This window comes from Coturnix japonica, chromosome 17 (assembly GCF_054131305.1).
Source record: "Coturnix japonica strain WE chromosome 17, WE-NBRP24, whole genome shotgun sequence".
Taxonomy (NCBI): Eukaryota; Metazoa; Chordata; class Aves; order Galliformes; family Phasianidae; genus Coturnix; species Coturnix japonica.
Window position 1 is genome coordinate 5515736 of NC_140679.1, and position 19194 is coordinate 5534929.

The 19194-nt window shown below is 37.1% G+C and overlaps 1 protein-coding gene across 7 annotated transcripts; it reads right to left on the reverse strand.

The window, feature by feature from the left end:
- Positions 1-920: 920 nt before the first annotated feature.
- On the reverse strand, positions 921-14979 carry LOC146758094 (kinesin-like protein KIF20B). 7 transcript variants are annotated; one of them, XM_085518683.1, is made up of 15 exons: positions 13455-13569; positions 12989-13049; positions 12626-12751; positions 12223-12362; positions 10871-11026; positions 9752-9942; positions 9173-9311; positions 8323-8445; positions 7765-7926; positions 5907-6026; positions 4198-4398; positions 3679-3759; positions 2824-2950; positions 2144-2286; positions 925-1131 (listed from the first exon to the last, which is right to left on the reverse strand). In XM_085518683.1, exons 1-15 carry the CDS (start codon positions 13566-13568, stop codon positions 1051-1053), a joined length of 1965 nt encoding a protein of 654 aa, XP_085374809.1. In that variant the 5' UTR covers position 13569; the 3' UTR covers positions 925-1050. The 7 variants fall into 7 exon arrangements, with proteins under 7 accessions (XP_085374807.1, XP_085374808.1, XP_085374811.1 ...); XM_085518685.1 differs by lacking the exon at positions 4198-4398 and having other exon boundaries at positions 924-1131; XM_085518684.1 differs by lacking the exon at positions 12626-12751 and having other exon boundaries at positions 926-1131.
- Positions 14980-19194: the final 4215 nt, after the last annotated feature.

A 19194-nucleotide genomic window follows, 5' to 3' on the forward strand; every position in this document is an offset into this window, starting at 1 on the left:
TTTGTTTTCTGTGCCTCTTTACTTTCTTACCCTCTCCCCTTGTGTGAGAAACTCTCAAAGTCAAAGATTTCTAGTTAGGCAAAGATGGCAGCGATAGCAGCAGTGCTTATTCATTATTGCAATACTGCGCGCACATCCCCTATTGGCAAGGGAGAAATTGCACACCAGTCAGTGAAATCAATTCTGTTCTATGCCCTAAACCCAATGCAGGTGATGCTCTCATGGCTCTCATTGGTTGAGCATCTCAGGCTCACAGACTCCTCGAGACTGTTGCTAGGATTCATTTCCATATAAGGTCAATTACCAACCTCTTGTTTTTAGGTCTGCCTTGTACTTTTCTGTGGAGAGAGAAGGGCAATGTTTCCAAAAGTCAGTACATTCATTCTGTCCTGTGCTGGGCTCTACCCACCCTGCGTATTTATCTTGTGCTTGTCTCAATTCTCCCCATGTCAGAATGCCCCCAGTCTGAACTTAACTCTGTTCAGCAACTTTCTTGGTGGAAAAACTACTTATACAGCTGTTTTACAAGAGGGTTATACATTCAGTTAGGGCCTACACTATGTACCGAAAATACTGGAAACTTCCACTGCAAAAACACAATCTACCTCTCCCATCTGTGCAGCCTTGCAGACCCAGAGCACGCCAGGTTATTTCTGCTTTCATAGCATTTGCATGCTGTAGGGTCAGCAAAAGGTTCTGCTGCTTGATTCTTCTGCAAGAGCTGCCTACCGGCAAATGGTTGCAGGGATGGAGGATGTGACAGAAAGCATTTGTCTCCACAAGAGCAGAGTTACATTCAGTGCAGAGAGTGTGAGAGTCAGGTTGGTGTGGAAAAGCACTGACACGCTGGGGATGATGCAGTGCTCACATGTCTAACACTCACAGACATTACTGTCAGAAGGATGGTGCTGTGTTGTGCTTCTACCTTTGGCAGCCCCTGGAGAAATGCTGTGGCACACAGAACACCTTTGTATTGCACTGACTGCTGCCACGCAGCATGGATTTAACACACCAAATACAGAGGAGCATGACTGCATCTAACACGCTTCTTCAAGGTTTTTTAGCTGTTCTGGATCTCAGCCGTCGCTTGATGATCAGATGATCACTTTCCTTCTTTTGTTCCTCAGATTCCTGAAGAAAACATTTCAAAAGTTACTCATCTTTTCACACAAGACTGACAAGCTCTTCTTGACCCACGCAAACATATTTCTTCCCCTAAATGGATTTCAGAATGGAATTTGCTTATTATATTTTATTCAGAAAACTATGGGATACCGAGATCATTTTAATGCAGCTTAATCACAAGGAACAAATATGGAGAATGTACAAAATCCTGTTTATCTTAAAAAAGCACACACGTCTGAGGAAAGCCTGAAGGCAGCTTTCATTTTGAAATACTTGTTTTCAAAAGAGTATTATAATACTTGTTTTGTGAAACATGAAGCGTTCAGAAAACATTTTTAGCCTCAATCCCTGTAGCTATGACTTGCCCAGAATTTCAGTTCTCGGTTCAGTTCCATGTTCTCAGAACTACAGTGAGAGAAGAAATTGTCTCATCTTCTTCATCCTCTAACAAAAAAAATAACATTTTGGTTTCTGCCCATATCATTCGTCAAATCATCAAAAAATTCAGAGGGATATTACAGTATGGGCAAATGATCACTATGCTGAACACAAAAAGGACTCTAATATAATTAAAAGATGCAGTTCCAACAGAGCAAGAATGTTCTTAGCACAATAGCTGCCGACAGAGTCATGAAACTGGCACATCAGATCCTTTGCAAGTTGTCTTAGACAGGAGATCATAGTTTAAGCACACCTAAAAAGCTGTCTAAGTTGTGCTCTAGAAAAGCGTGTAGTAGAATAATCCCACTCCAACACACTGAAATTATCTATGATTCCAAATTAGAAGACATCTCCATGATTGCTACATCACCTACTTAGTAAACTGTAAGCCAGCCAAACACAGAGATCTTTGAGGACAAAATAAAACAGAACAGCAGGAAGACCAACAAGAATGACTTGGTAGAATAAAGAAATACCTCAGTACTTTCAACCTCCTCCTGCAAATAGATGAAACCTCCAGTCTGTTTGGACTCCTTAGTAGTTTATTTTAAGCCAAGACTACAGTATAATCGCTTACCGAAGAAGCAGGTATTTCTAGAGGGCCAGAAACGACAGTTGAATACAGCTTCTTTTTGGATCGTTTTGGCTTGGTCTCTCCTTCTTCGACACTTTCAGGTTCGTTTGATTTAGGAGAACTTACTGCTGACATCAGCTTCTTGGCTAGAAGAAATTTGTTTTGATACATAAACCAATCAACTTACTGGTTTTGTGAGTCTTTAAATCAATGAATGCAAAAAAAGCTTCGTAACAAACCTGGTTTATAAATGACACGTAAAATTTAAGTGAAAATACTCAGAAATTGTATTTGTTCATCGAGGCTCTTTATTGCTTCTATAGCTGAAACAGTTTATAGGTTCAGTTACGGCAGCTTAAAGCACGCATTAAAATGGAGTATGAAAGACGATCATGGCTCAGAAGTCGCTGGAAGTCAGAAACTTCAGCAGGAGTTAAACAACAGGCCTAACTTTCGTGCTGACAGAAGCACAAGACAGAACCAACTTTCTCTGTATACTTGTAGGTTTTCACAAATGTAATAATGAATCTCTGAAGAGACGAATAAATGCATTTACTTCATAAATCAAAGGACAACTTAACATGGCAGACAAGTCTAAGAACACATACATTAATAGCCTACAGCAGAAACAAGCCATTCTACAATGTCTAGAAAACATGGAATAAAACTTATTCTACACCAACCTTTAGAGTGTATAATAGAAGGAGAGCTTTGAATAAAATCTCCAACTTTTTGCAGTGTTTCATCCTTCTTTTTAGTCAGTCTTGAAGCACGTACTCGCTTTCTCAGGAAGTAGTCTTTTCCGGATTTCTGTTCAACAGAGATGTGAACATGTGAAACAAGAGCATTGTTTAAACTTCATTTTAGTTCAACGTTATTTTAAGTTGACATTTTGAGCGTTACTACTGACACCTCTGTTCATTATGCTGATGATACCACAACGGCAAGTAATGTAGACAATTTTATACCCTTTAGGGAGTTGTCAAAATCTCAGCTATTTCAAGGCATACGTTTCTTAAAGTTTCTAAATAAGGCAGTAGTTTCTTTAAAAGTAGCTCCCAAGCTGTGGAGTTGTTTCTTACATAAGCTGTTCTAATTACATAAAATAAACAAACATACAAAACAGAAGACAACAGATGGGAAAAATCTACTACTCATACTCTGACCATGCCAAGGATACTGCTATCACATGTGAACATCTGTTTTTAATAACTGCCATGCATATTAATGATATGAACCTTAGTTTAATACAAGGGCTTCACTTACAAAAGCACACGATAATACACTAAAGCTTCTCTTCCCAACTATTCAGTGTGCAATATCCTTCCCTCCAAATCATTACACAGTACAGCCATTACACGCTCTGGGGACAGACTGACTTGCCCTTTGGTTAGCTTATGGAATTTAATAGGAAGAGCTCATAAGCATGTAAGATTCCCATTCAGGTATACACATAAGGATAAGACACTGCTTCTTTCGTGTGACCACACAATTACAGGAAGTCCCAAGCTAGCTTCAGAACTAGAACAAAAACCAACCATTTTCTCATCACTTGCAGAGGGTGAATTAAAAGCCATGACAGATTTTGTATTTTTCGTGTTCTCACTTTTCACAAAATCCTGGGAAAATAAGACAAGTTTCAGCCATGATTCTTTTGGAAAGAACAACTGATGTCACAAAAGTGAACACTTTAAACACTTTTGCTAATAGTAGGGAAGTATTTGCTAGTGGTAACTATTCCACTGTAAATCAAATAATAAATAAGCATTCAATTATAAAAACAGGACATGAAGATATCAGTATTAGACATCTCATGATGTCTAAAAAGCTGATTTATGTCTACAGGTTTCAAAGAAAATACACAATGGAGTTAAGAGAAATTCCCTTCTCTTAAACCATTATCACTGAGCTTGGCTATTAGTTTTGTTCATTAAAGCAGTTCATTGATTAAATTCTTCAACTACTTTACTGAGGTAGAAATAGCATTTTTTTAATGCTTAAATGAGAATGGTAAAAAGGCATCAGATATTTTGTTTTCTGTTGGGTCTAGGTCATACATCATCCATGTCATCACTTCTTTTCTTTTTTGCCTTAGGCATTTTCACTCCTAAAGGTATCATGCTGCCATGCTGCTTTATCTCCGTCTTATCAGGTTGCAGAGGTGTCAGTGGGATTTCCAGCTCCGGTTTTGGGAACCGACTAGTTTTGCCATTTTCTGCGGACACTCCAGAAGAGTCGAGGACAGTTTCCAAATGCTCCTGATAGCACAGAAGAATTTTAAGTGCAAGTGTTAAGGTAGCCGTGAGATTAAAAAGCTATAAAGCATCTGGAAAAGGATATGTAAGCATTCGATTTTCCTGCTGTAAGAACACTTGTAACAGAAGGAGTCTATTTCAGTTACAGCAGAATTTTACCCCTCTTTCCTAGAACTTGTTACATTTAAAATTATTTCCAATCTATGATCACAAAAAAAGTTCTCCATGTTAAACTGAGCCTGATACTTTACAAGTCATTTTTTCTCAAGGGCACAGACAACTACACTTTTTTTTAATAGAGAATGGTGGTAGAACTGACACGATTTTCTTCATCTCAACTCTGCTGCGTCAGAACTGGGCAGGAACAGGAGCATTTGATTCAAGTGTTCAATTAACTTCCAGCTTAATCTTAGGGAATTTGCCCTTCCTCTTCTACACTAGAGATGTTATTTACATAAGTAAGGTCCAGCTGGCAAGGTGCAAGCCCAGTACAAGTCATTAAAGAACTCCATTGCTATCTTTTCCCTGGAGAGAATACAGACATTCAAGCAATGACACCGTACTTAAGCTGAAGGCTATCATGTACCTGCTCATGGTCAAATGGCAGCAAATGCACAGCTAAGTGACAGGGAAATGTCAGTATGCATTTCCCCAGCAGCACTTACTGTCCACAATCCACCCAATCCTGTTTTTCTCAACAGGAACAACAAAGTCAGAACTGAGATCACCTGGACTCCTCCTTCTCTATGGCAGGAATTCAGCTAGCATATCAAAAATGAGTTCAGATGCTGGTTGAACACATGGAAGACAGGCTGCTGGGGACATCAGAAAATGGTAGATGGCTGCTTCTACTGCTGCTAGTAACTAGCAAACTCCAGTGTCCCAAACACAGAGTAGCAGCTTTTACTACTTACACTGTTCCAACCCCCTGAGGGGAGTCTTCTTCCTCTCAAAAAGTTACCAAAGATTGTAGAAAGACAAAAAGTAGTCAGAGCCACTTTATCAGGCTCTGCTAAGAATCTGAATGGAGTATCACCACCCACTGTATTTCCAAGAATTAAGTTGGTTAATAAATACTTTGTTTTTAAAATATATGTAACTGCTATTTTATGAAAGTTAGCAATTAAAAACTTATATAGGAATGATTAACATCATCTGCTAACAAAACAATATCCAGAAATCCTGCAGAGGAAGAAAATAAGTTCAATTTGCTGTGCCCGTTTCAGTGGCTCCATGAATTTTTTCCAAGTAACTTATCTAATCATGAGCCACTTCATAAGCATTAACATGAGGAGAGTTTTCAACAGCACCTGACAAAAATTCATCACACAATTGTTTCAACAGCTTTTATTCCTATCAAAGGCTATAAAAACAGGTGATCTGATCACCTTGAAAGGGATAAATAAATTAAAACTTGGGAATTGTTTAGAGAACATGAGATCTTTTCCTACTCATTCCTTATCAAAAGCAATACAATCACAACATTTTCAGATCTGAAGTTTCATACTAACCTCAGATTCATTTAATGAAGTGAGGCTCCTAGTACATGGATGTGACAAATAATTGTCTTCAGCTTTGCATCTTAATGGAATACTTTCTCCAGTTTTAGTTTTGCTTTGTTGTTTCCTAGGCTGTAAATATTTAAAAGGAGTAAAGATTAGGCTATGCATTAGACCTCCAAAATATCTCGAGTTTTCTAAAGTTACAGTGTAAAACCTCAAGCTCAGACGCCACATGAACACGTAAGCTGAAACACAGCACAAGTGTGGGAAGGTAGTAACATCTATTCATTGTGTGATCTTCAGATACACCCTACTGGGTCTCACTAACAGTCTCAGGCAATATTCTGCCTCCAAAAGAGAGAAAGCGAGACATTATTTAGGGACAAAATCTGTAACGCTGGTCGTTTTGTCATCCATTCCCCCCATACTCTGCACGCTCACAGCTGCTATGTTAGAACACCAAAGGCTAAACCTCTGCCTAATCTTCAGCATCCACATACAAATACATGGAACACTGCATGGAAAAGTTCCATAATGTACACAGAGAGATGGTGTTCTAGTAAATAAAATATTTTTGAGAAGATGAGAGCTCATGTTTGAGTGGAAGAGAAAAAGAACCAACAAGTACTCATCACTGAATATGTAGTTAAAGGACTATATGCTAAGAAAAATGATTCTAGCTCCAGTATCTCCTAGGAAAACAGAAGAACAAAAAGGGGTTAACAAGATGTTAAGTACTGACTTTCTATAAATATAATCGTACCTTTTCTTTTACAGAGTCATTCCTTCTACTTTGTCTTTCTTCAAGTAAAGGTATTTCTGGCAAACACTGAGGGCTACTGTGGTTAATGCATTGTTTTAATTCCTTTATAAAGTCATCTTTGTCAGCCAGTTCTTTTCTTAACTCTTCTATCACAGTTGCATTATCCTAATAAACAGTAAAAACTGCTGAGTTGTGGGATTGCAAAAGGAATTAACACACACAAGCAGTATTGCAATTACTTAGTAGCATCAGTTTTAGAATTGCAGGCTAGAACACTTAACTATTCAAGAACAGTAACATTTCACGGATTTGTACGGTCACTGTTACAAGTGCAGTAGTCACAGAATTGCCTGGGAAGTTGTAATACAATATATTTTGATTCTTCTATTTTACTTATGTGCTTCAGCCTTCATCTCTCTTAAGATATAATAACCTGAGCTTTTATTTGTTCCCAAATCCTCGGTACTGTGAGAAAGTCGGCAGTTGTAGGGGAAGTTTTGCTATGAGAACATCTTTCTTCTCAGAGAAAGTGAATCCAAACATTCTCAAAAGAGCACAACTCATTTAGTCTTCTGTTTAGCTTCCGAAATTCTATGCTACGGCTATCCTGACTAAAAGCTGGATGTTGAAATAAGAAATGCAACTTCCAGAGATCATCCCCCCTCTGCTTTTTGATGCTTCCCTTAATCTCTCTCCACGTCCTCTTCTGTCTTTTCATGCCATTGTAGATACTACCTCAGAGAAAGCAAAGAAAGTAAGAAACCTGAGACAGAACTACTGTCTGAGTATTGAGCCTAGCTTGGGATCCGGAAATGCTGTGAATTATCGGAAAAAGCTACAGATGTCCAGTCTAATTGTAGAATCATAAGCATCAAACTGACATCTGCTTATCTGAACTACTGAAAAAATTGAAATTTTAGTAATTAACAGAAATTCTGTTCCTGAAGAACAAAAATAAAAGCTGGTGCTTTTTTTGGTTAGTTGCACATGATGTCAATACGACAGTGTTCAAGAACAGAACCACACCCAGAATACAAAGAGCAGGTACAGGAGTTTTACAGAATTTATGGGTAGCTAATCAGGTAGGAGGAAAGGAGAGCTGACCTTGCTTGAATCCTTTAAGGCAGATTGTCTCAGTTCTGCTATTTCTGTCTCTTTTTGTATGACATTAGAAGCCAAAGTTTTGAGCTGTTCTTCCAAAGCATCTACTAACTGATCTCTCTCCTCACGCCACTTTTGAATATTATGGTCCCTTTCCTCCAGCTCCTATATTTCATGTTGAAAGAAAAGCATACACAGTAGAAACAAGCAGAATCTTTAAGACAGCCTAGAATTAATAAGTTTTTCATATAGCATAAATAAGGACTCAAGCTGATAGAAAGAGTTTATGGTAAGACATTTCAATTAACATATTGTGATGTCACTCAACAAGATCAGGTAACATGCATGTATTACATATGTATTTACTATGCAGATTATTGTATTTAAAGCAATCTGCCAGTGCTCTGTAGTGACTAATTATTTGCATATCTTTCATGGTCTACCGCTAATTTCAGTTGGCCACTTTCATTTTGCTCCAATTTTTTTTTTTTTTGACCTTTTTCCTGTTGCTTGGAAAACCTGCATCATTCATTTAATAAAAAATAAGAGCAAGAAAAATACCTGTTTAAGTTGTTGGATAGTATAGTCTTTATAATCCAGCTCATCCTTAAACTGGTTATTAATCCTTTCAAGTTCATCCATCCTGTTCCTGAGGGATTCCTCCACAGAACGCATCGTGGACACCTGTAATGTAAGCACAGCTCACAGTTCATTAAAAGACTTCTGTAATCCAACCTGGCCAAATACTTCTTTGTTAAATAAAGAGGAATTCACAAACAAGTGCTGAGTAGGAAAATGACAGCGAGTGCAAGGTTACCAAGGAAGACATGAATTCATTTTTAAGCTTCAATTTTCCACCCCAAGCACACCCAATAAACTTTCAGACTAAGATCCTGCAAAATGGGTTTTAAAATATCTACTTGTTTAATAATTAAATTTTAACTATTAACATCACTGAAGCTGAAACTGAAGAAAAAAAATATACATGCTTATATTAAAGAGCCTCTGGAAATTAGTCTATTTCTCTTCAAGTAAATAGCATTCTTCTTCCCAGTTATCAGCGTTTTTTCACAAGACAGGTTTTAAGCTTTGGAGTTACCATGGATACCAATGGCAAGTCACCAGTAACTTAGAGATAATAACAAGTCCCCTCCAGAGGCAGATTAGCTATTCTCTTCACAAACCTTATTCCAGACCACTAACCAACTTTACTTTCCTCTGTTCATTATCTATGTGAAACCATGTTTTAACTTCTGGTCCCCTCTAGAGCTTCAATCGCAACTTTACCTAAGATTTGCTGCTAGCCACACTAGTGTGAAATTTCCAGCTTCATAGTTAAAGTTTGAGAAGTTTTAACAGCAGAAAGCCAAGCATAATCTTACAGAAAAAGATAGCTCAGTTGACTACAAACCTCGCTTTGTACTTGCTGAATTTGTTTCTCGGCATCAGAATGTTTGACTTTTAGATCTGCATACTCTTCTTCTTTCCTCTGCAAATCTTTTTTCAAATTCAGTACAAGGGCAGAACTCTCAGAAAGAATATTTTCTAGCCTTATGTTAAAAATAAAGAGACAAAGAACATTACTGTTACACATCTCATGGAAACAGCAATTACAGCTTAATCCATGCCCTGCCTGTTGGTTTCTATTTGTAAATTGACTCTTAAATCTATCCAGACCAGTGACAAGATTTAAACAATTACTTTTGAATTTCAGCTTGCTTCTCATAATCAGATGCTGAAGCAATAAATTATTCAGATGCTATTCTGAGGGATATACAACAAAACCACCAGCAATCCCCATATTATTCTTCATTTCCTTGCACACTCCTGTTTTCCCTTGGAACTCAAGTAGCATACCAAAGCATCCTAAAGTAGTAGTTTGGCCATTGATAAGCATGCAGATGCATTATGTCGAAGGGATGTTCCCATTAACTATTTTTAACTCTAGTTCATTCTCAAAGGGCTCTAAGTTAACTCAGTGGTTACTTACGATTCTATATGTTGCACTTTCTCCATTTCACTCTTTTCCTTTTCCCGAAGAGAGCGTTTCATCTGCTCCAAGCTTTCATTTAAAGCCAAACTTTTAAGCTGCTCTTCCAAAGCTTCTACTAACTGATCTCTCTCCTCACACCAGTTTTGAAGATTACGGTCCTTTTCCTTCAGCTGGGCAACAAGTCTTTCCTAAATGAAGAACAGATGAACAGTGAACATCACCTACTACACACTGAACTGTTCTAACACTTCGGTAGTTAGCACCGTTTTACAGTCTTAGTAAATGTATGATCTCTTCAAGATCCACAGGAGCTCTAGAACTAGTTGCACTACAAACCTACAGAAGCAAAACCATGCTTCTATTAGACAACCTACATTACCCTCCTTGTGAAAAAATATTAGTAATATTTAAGAACTTCAATTTGCTCATTTAATGATTACTAATGAGCTTTAGGAAAATAAAGTCACAAAGTGATAATAATACTAAGCTCCTCACATCCTTCTATGCTGCTTGCAGGTCCAGAAAGTCGGGACTAACTACTTCCAGATGTAAAAAAAGCTTTGCAGAATGTACAGATTCACATGTTTAAGAAGTTACATGACAAGAGCCCAGCAAACAGCTCAAGTAACTCAAGTGACTTTGTTATCAGTCACTATTTGGAAAGTGATAAAGGAGCAAAACTGTGGCTGTTTGACCAAGTATTTTTATTCAGTATCTGGAGAGAAGTTTGTGGGGTTTCTTTAGAAACTCAATTGCCTTTTCTTCCTTATAAAGGCTTAAAGGCCTTCTGCTTTGCAGAAAAGAGAACAAACAAAAGCTATTGTACAAAATACTTTCTTAGCCTCATTAAACAGTGATCTATTTTTCAACTGTAATTTTCTTATTGATGTCCCACATACGTGACATTTCATTATGCACTTATGAAAGATCTTTCTTTTTGTGGCCCCCCCATTCCTTCCTTTTCCAAATCAAGCAGTTCTCATATGGGCTTTGCCACATAAGAAAGCAAGAGGACTTGGACAAGCTGCTCTTATGCACCCTTACTGTTAATACTTGGTATGTAGTTGTCTCCAAACTACAGGCACCAGACAACTCTGCCAGGACCTCATCACTTACGATTTCTGCTTGTTGCTTTCCATAATGTTGTCGGTCCTCAGCAAATTGTTTCATTTCTTTGTTGCGAAGATTCTCAGCTTCTTTTAACTGATTTAGGAGCTCTTCTTTCTCCTCCAGCCACTTTTTTCTATCAGTTTGATACTTAGTCTCACTTTCCTATTTCAAAGAAACCAAAAATGAAATAGTGAGTCATTAAGGAATAAAAGACTTAAAAGCCAGGTCATCATTAAATAGACTTGTTTCTGCAAGATAACAGAAACATTAGCAGTTTTTACAACAGAATATTCCCAAAGGCAGGTATTGGATAATCATTAGTTCTTTTCCATTAAAAAATAATCATTTCCAGTATTTCTTATTCAGACTGGAGAGCCCCCATAAAACATCTCTTTTTCTTTATAAATGTTCACACAAGCTTTACAGAACTTACACCAAAAGTCAGTATAAGAAAAACTCTTTTAACTTAAAAACTTCTAACACTTTACGCTGCCTTGCAGCAGTTGTAGAAAAACTTGCAGCTCCTTCAGGGTTGAAAGACAAAGAAAAGCAACATAGTTTACACTGTAGGAGTAGTCTCCTTTCCTATCAAACCTACTGGCAGACATTCTCATATATAGGACAGAGCACCTGAGAAACTGCTTGGAAAAAATAAAAGTCTTTTAACCAAGGAAAATTAGTAGACCCGCAGCCCAACAAAAAAGGCTTCCTGGTGATAAAGTTAGATGATGATTTCGATAGCTTATATTAGTTGCCCAAGCTACTAACAGAAAACAGTTTTGACAAATACACCGTAAGTTACAATTTGCTTTGAGTTAGTATTCCTTTCTTGCAAACAACAATTGTATAAGTATACTCTGCTTATAGCACATTGACGTGGTATAGAATGAAGCAATGAATGTTCAACTTTCCCCTCGTCTTGAAAAAGGGAATTGGCTCTGCGCATTAAAAAAAAAAATCATGAATAAGCTTACTCAAGGTGAAGGAGGAAAGAAGTTCAGAACCATTCCACTAACAGAGTGGATGTAACCTATTGTATACTCACTTAGAAAACTCCCACTGCCAGCCCACTACTTTTATTTAAAAAAACAAACAAACAACAACAACAAAAATAACATCAGATGGGATAAGACAACTAACTGTTCAGAGGCCAGCAAAAGAAGCACTGCTCATGGCAGCATAATGTAGGGAAGGCTACACTTCCTATACTATGGGGGCATCAGTGATGCCATTCTTAACGTACCACAAAAAAGCTGCACCTGGTCCCTATTGCATGTTGCACTGCAGCTTTTACAGGAAGTTTCTGTAATCAATATAACAGTTTACTTTATCAAGTTACAACTTTGAAGTTAAGTTACCTCCAGCTCTTTTTGCAGCTTTATTAATTCTGTACTGTTTTCATTCAAATTTGCCTCATCACTTTCGTTGTTCTTTTGCTGCCAGTCACTATTGCTCTGGTATTCCAGTTCACTGTATTTGTGTTTCCATGCAATCAGTTCTACTCAATACACAAAATGAGGTTAGATAGCATATCATTTCAAATATATATTTGAAATACCACACCAATGACTTTTTACTAAAGCCGCTTTGGTTTTATCTGCTATAGACATAAAGAAATAACAGAAGCCTTTAACTACAAGAGATTTGTTGTTTACTATGGAACGTTAATGCCTAAGTAACAGTCACATGAAAATGGAAGTGGCTATCACAGTACGTCTAAACCCCTTTTGCATCCCTGCTCCCTTTCCCTGGAAAGATTACCTGAAGCTAATTTTTCGTTCTCTTCTAACTGAGCTTCAAGCATGTCTTCTTGTTCAAGATGCATTTCCGCTTGTTCTTCTAATATCATCCGCATAACTTCAATTGTTCTATCCCTTGCACACAGATCTGAAGGTTTGAAAATTTACAGATGAACTCCCTACTAGCTCCCATTATTCTCAAATCAAGATTCTCCCATGACCAAAAGCTCTTTTAAAAGAAATAGAGCATCTCCATTGAAATATTTACATACAAATATATGCAGACATGTTTTGAAATCGAAACATAGAAGACTCAAAGTCATTAGCAATGTGACAACATTTACACGGATATTCCACACACACACACACACAAATAATGGCTGACCGTCACATAGTTGGTCATAGTCTTTGGAGACATCTTCCATCCTCTCAGTTTCCAACAGCTCCTATATTTCATGTTGAAAGAAAGGCATACACAGTAGAAACAAGCAGAATCTTTTAGACAGCCTAGAATTAATAAGTTTTTCATATAGCATAAATAAGGACTCAAGCTGATAGAAAGAGTTTATGGTAAGACATTTCAATTAACATATCGTGATGTCACTCAACAAGATCAGGTTATATGCATGTATTACATATGTATTTACTATGCAGATTATTGTATTTAAAGCAATCTGCCAGTGCTCTGTAGTGACTAATTATTTGAATATCTTTCATGGTCTACCGCTAATTTCAGTTGGCCACTTTCATTTTGCTCCAATTTTTTTTTTTAATTTTTTTTTTGGACATTTTCCTGTTGCTTGGAAAACCTGCATCATTCATGTAATAAAAATTAAGAGCAAGTAAAATACCTGTTTAAGTTGTTGGATAGTATGGTCTTTATAATCCAGCTCATCCTTAAACTGGTTATTAATCCTTTCAAGTTCATCCATCCTGTTCCTGAGGGATTCCTCCACAGAACGCATCGTGGACACCTGTAATGTAAGCACAGCTCACGGTTCATTAAAAGACTTCTGTAATCCAACCTGGCCAAATACTTCTTTGTTAAATAAAGAGGAATTCACAAACAAGTGCTGAGTAGGAAAACGACAGCAAGTGCAAGGTTACCAAGGAAGACATGAATTCATTTTTAAGCTTCAATTTTCCACCCCAAGCACACCCTTTCAGACTAAGATCCTGCAAAATGGGTTTTAAGATATCTTCTTGTTTAATAATTAAATTTTAACTATTAACATCACTGAAGCTGAAATTGAAGAAAAAAAATATACATGCTTATATTAAAGAGCCTCTGGAAATTAGTCTATTTCTCTTCAAGTAAATAGCATTCTTCTTCCCAGTTATCAGCGTTTTTTCACAAGACTTAGGTTTTAGGCTTTGGAGTTACCACGGATACCAATGGCAAGTCACCAGTAACGTAGAGATAATAACAAGTCCCCTCCAGAGGCAGATTAGCTATTCTCTTCACAAACCTTATTCCAGACTACCAACCAACTTTACTTTCCTCTGTTCATTATCTATGTGAAACCATGTTTTAACTTCTGGTCCCCTCTAGAGCTTCAATGGCAACTTTACCTAAGATTTGCTGCTAGCCACACTAGTGTGAAATTTCCAGCTTCATAGTTAAAGTTTGAGAAGTTTTAACAGCAGAAAGCCAAGCATAATCTTACAGAAAAAAATAGCTCAGTTGACTACAAACCTCGCTTTGTACTTGCTGAATTTGTTTCTCGGCATCAGAATGTTTGTCTTTTAGATCTGCATACTCTTCTTCTTTCCTCTGCAAATCTTTTTTCAAATTCAGTACAAGGGCAGAACTCTCAGAAAGAATATTTTCTAGCCTTATGTTAAAAATAAAGAGACAAAGAACATTACTGTTACACATCTCATGGAAACAGCAATTACAGCTTAATCCATGCCCTGCCTGTTGGTTTCTATTTGTAAATAGACTCTTAAATCTATCTAGACCAGTGACAAGATTTAAACAATTACTTTTGAATTTCAGCTTGCTTCTCATAATCAGATGCTGAAGCAATAAATTATTCAGATGCTATTCTGAGGGATGTACAACAAAACCACCAGCAATCCCCATATTATTCTTTATTTCCTTGCACACTCCTGTTTTCCCTTGGAACTCAAGTAGCATACCAAAGCATCCTAAAGTAGTAGTTTGGCCATTGATAAGCATGCAGATGCATTAAGTCGAAGGGATGTTCCCATTAACTATTTTTAACTCTAGTTCATTCTCAGGGGCTCTAAGTTAACTCAGTTGTTACTTACGATTCTATATGTTGCACTTTCTCCATTTCACTCTTTTCCTTTTCCCGAAGAGAGCGTTTCATCTGCTCCAAGCTGTTTTTCAGCTGCATAACTTCTTGAATCAGATTTGGTTATTTGCTACTTAACTCTTCAACCTTTTTGTCTGCAATTTTTAAATGAGAGCTTTGGTCATATGATTATAACAAACCCACTACTATTTGGAGTATGGAGGAGTCCACATCCCTCCCTCAGTCTCTGGTAAGATGCATATACGTGATGCCATTCAGTGGTCACATTAGGATTCAATATTTATGCCAAATAAAGGCAGCAGGGACAAATCATCCAAGAACAGCATCTCATCCAAAGAAGGCCTTGACTTTCTCCCTTGCACATATTTTGCAAGAGGAATACAAGAAAGGAAGGGACTACAGCTAAGTTTTAGATTTTCCCTTCTACATTGTATATGCCTTCCGTAATTCTAGGAACACTGATGCTCAGTTGTGCCCAGAAGTGAAGTTAAATGCATCAGAGCTTATCCAAACCATTTTGCTCAAATATTGCCCATGAGCGAGCAATTAGCAGGTCGTCAACAATTTTGATAGTTGCTTCAGAAAAAACAAAACAAACAAACAAAAAAAAGCACTTGAACAGCTGATGCTACTCAGAAGATCAGCAACAGCAGTTAAACGATCCTAAAGAAACTGCTTTAAAACTATTACCAAATCTGCAAGTGCATCAACAGATGAGGAAAAAGCAGCAAAAAGGAAAAAAAATAGTGCAAAAAACTTTTATTATTAAGCATTCAAAAATGAACAGCATAGGACCTTCTGAAAAAGGGATAGTTACATAACAGTTACTTCTATTTACAGTTTAACACAGTGGCTTTTCTCCTTATACCATAAGGTACGTGCTTCACAGCCTTTTGCTTCCTATCCGGAATAGGAAGTAATTTACTGTTTTGGAAGACACCCTGTTCAACGATGGAAGAAACTGTACCTTTCTTTGGAGGTGGCTCTTCCACAGTAGGCTTATCTTCATCAGTACTGCGCTTTCTTCCCACTTCCAACTCAGTTTTCTCTTGTTTCAGTGCTTTAACTGAAAGCACTGAAAATTGGCTGCTTTCAGTTCCTTTATTAGTGTTCTCTTCTGCCGGCTCTGCTTTAATGGTAGTTAAATGGTAGGTAGTCTTTTCCTGTATTGATATAAGATCAGTTACATTGAAGCTTAACAAAAGGAGCACTTAAGTCTCAGTAATCTTCTGTAGGCAAATATTTACACAAAACCATACAGCTAAAATATTTACCCGGTGACTCTATAGACATCAGTTACAAATCTCAATAGCAGACAGAACAAGTACACCATAAGATAATGACAAGTGCAATACTTGGTAGAGTATACAAGGGAAAGCAAGAGCCTAGCAGGTTACAAAGTAAAAGACTTGCACACAATCAAGAGTTTACCAGTTTATCAAAGAATTTCCTGTTTCCAAGAAGTCAAACATGGTCAAAGAGCAAATGGTCAGCTCTCATACAAGTTCATCACATCACACTTCTGCTAAGCTGCTAAAATCACTTTCATCGTGACAGATATAATCCAACCCTAAAGCTTAGTCAGCTCTGTCACGCATATTTTAGATTGTGTCCTTGACCACAAGTGAAGCTTCCTTACTTACAAGATGACGATTGTTAAGCCATGCTGGCACTGCCAAGGACTGATTATTCATCTTTAGTAGCTTATGAAAAGAAAAGCTTCAGAAGTGTTCAGGCGACACAATCTCACAGATAGAGTTGGAGCCTTGTTCTTGGAAGAAGTAATAGGTGAGGACATGACTACTCATCACAGTCAGCTTTAATACCATGGAAATACTAAGTTGCAGTGATACAGACAGTCAAAGACTAAGAAGGGTCAAGTTGCTAAGCTTACAAGGCTAGAGATCTGAGTGACAGAATTAACTATAAATGTTTTCAGAGCTACTTCAGGCTACCAAACATCAAAAAATGAACAAAAACCACCAGAAGTGGTATGCACACATACTTAATCAAGCTAGTCTTCACATATTCAGTAGCTCGCGGTACATTAGTCAGGATAAAGTTTTATGGACTGCATAGAACGTGGAGATATCCTGACCATTCATACTCGTACTTCAAACTCTACTCAATATACTTTTACTGTTGCTCTTCCTCTGATGTAGGAGTGTGAGGCAGGAGATAGTGGAACACACTGATATTTTTGTTGTTTGTGTTAACAACAACTACCTTCAGATAAATTTGAATTGTTTACAATTTCAAGCGAGTACCAGCTACATACAGAAAATCAGTTTTCCAAAAATGTGTTGATTACAAGCATAGAATTAGTTTTTTCCTTTTTTTGTATAAGGATACGGAGATGTGTAAAACTCACATAATCTTTTACTTTTTCTTCTAAATGAGATTTTAAGTCTTGTAGCTCTGTAATAATGTCATCTTTCTGCACCACAATGTCCATTAGCTCTCGAATCCTTTCATTTTGTGCATTCATTTTCTTGGAAATAAAAAATAAAAAAAATTCAGTCATCAGTTTCTAATGTAGTGTTAAGTAGCTGAATTACACAATGCATTAAAGGCAAATTCAGTTAAGCTAAGCTCGGTAAGAAATCTATTAATGGAGCCTACTGGAATAGCATTTTAAGCTACCACAAGTTGGTATTAAAACAATTTTGCACAACATCTTCTTGATAAAGTTACCTCAGTTGCTTCTTTAAGTTGCTCATCAGACTCATCCAATTTAATCACCTGCTTTTCAAAGTCTGTGACACACAGAAAAGGTTGTATTACATAAGTAGCCAATAGATAGTTTATTAAGTAATCAATTTTTCCAGATATTCTAACGTTTAGGTAGCTTTTGAACAGATTAATTAATTTGCATGTGGTCTTCACTTATTGGGAGTGATTCAAAAGTTTTCTATATTTCTTGGAACGAAAACATTGCATCAACAAGACATAAAGAAGAGTAGAGATTACAATATAAAAGTAAAAATCAAGATATAGACATTTAACCCCATACTTACGAAAGCGTAAAGCTGCTAGTTGCAGTTTAAAGGAGAGGGGGGAAAAAAAGAAAAGAAATAACCAAAACCCGTGGAATTGCTGAACCTGAATATACACAAGGAACAAACTATCACTTATCTACAGGCTATGGTTCCAAAGGTAGAACATCTCCTCTAATTCCTACTCAAACTGGTTATTTCTCTTTTAGATTAATGAACTATTTCTGTCTTCTACTTTTCACATCGCATAACTCACCTTTGTTCTTCTGCATCAGCTCTTCTTCAGTTTTAAGTAGTTTGGTGTTTTTCTCTGTTAGCTCTTCTTTGGTCTCCATCAGTTCAAAGTTAGTTTTCTCCAGCTGCTTTTCAAACCAGCCAGTATCTTCCTTCGGGTCCTCCAGGGATACAATGGAACTATGTGCTGCCTCAGCTTGCTCTTTAATATCCATGACATCATAATGCACAGAATCAAGAATGCCCTCAGGATCAACACAGGTGTCAGGCACTATGCTATGTTCTCCACCCTGAAACGTAATTTATAATCAGTTAAAACTGGTGAATAGCTGACTACATAATAGCTGTTATTTCTACAGATAGTCTGGATAGCCACTATGAAGACAGCCATACAAGAAGTTTTTAATTTCAGCTTCAAAACCCACCTCACAACTTCACATACAACATGACAGTGATTCGTATGGGGGGAAGATAAGTGGCATTCTAGTAACAGCTAATATATTTTATAGTATTTGATGACCACACTCCCTTTTTTTTTTTTTTTTTTTTTTTTTTTGAATATTACCCCAGATTGATCTCCTTCAAATTTAACGTACAAGTTCGGACTCCCCTTTTCTTTGTATACAGTGTAAATTTTCATTTTGTGTTGCAGAAACAAGGAAAATGCCCAAATTCCCAAAGCTTTCTGAAACTGTTCCTAAGGCTCAGCAACTATTCCTGCTAGATGAAGAATAGATGTATCTTGCTCATCATACAGCAACACAGCATGCACTTCTTTGTAAACAGCCTTGTGTTTCTATAAGATGTGCCCATAACATTTAAATAGTAAAAAGGAAAATATTTAAGAAAAAAAAAAAGGAAAATATTGAAGAAAAAAAAAGGAAAAATACCAGGGTGTCATGGTTTAATAATTTTGTAATTTTTGCTATCAGTATTCCACATCATAACATCATATAAAGCATGAATAATTTTACTGAATCTGCAACTTACAGAAGAAGACTACATCTCCCAGAGAACAACACGATAGGTCACGGGACCTGGACTCTATATTAACTCTGTCGCAGAACAGACTGTCTTTC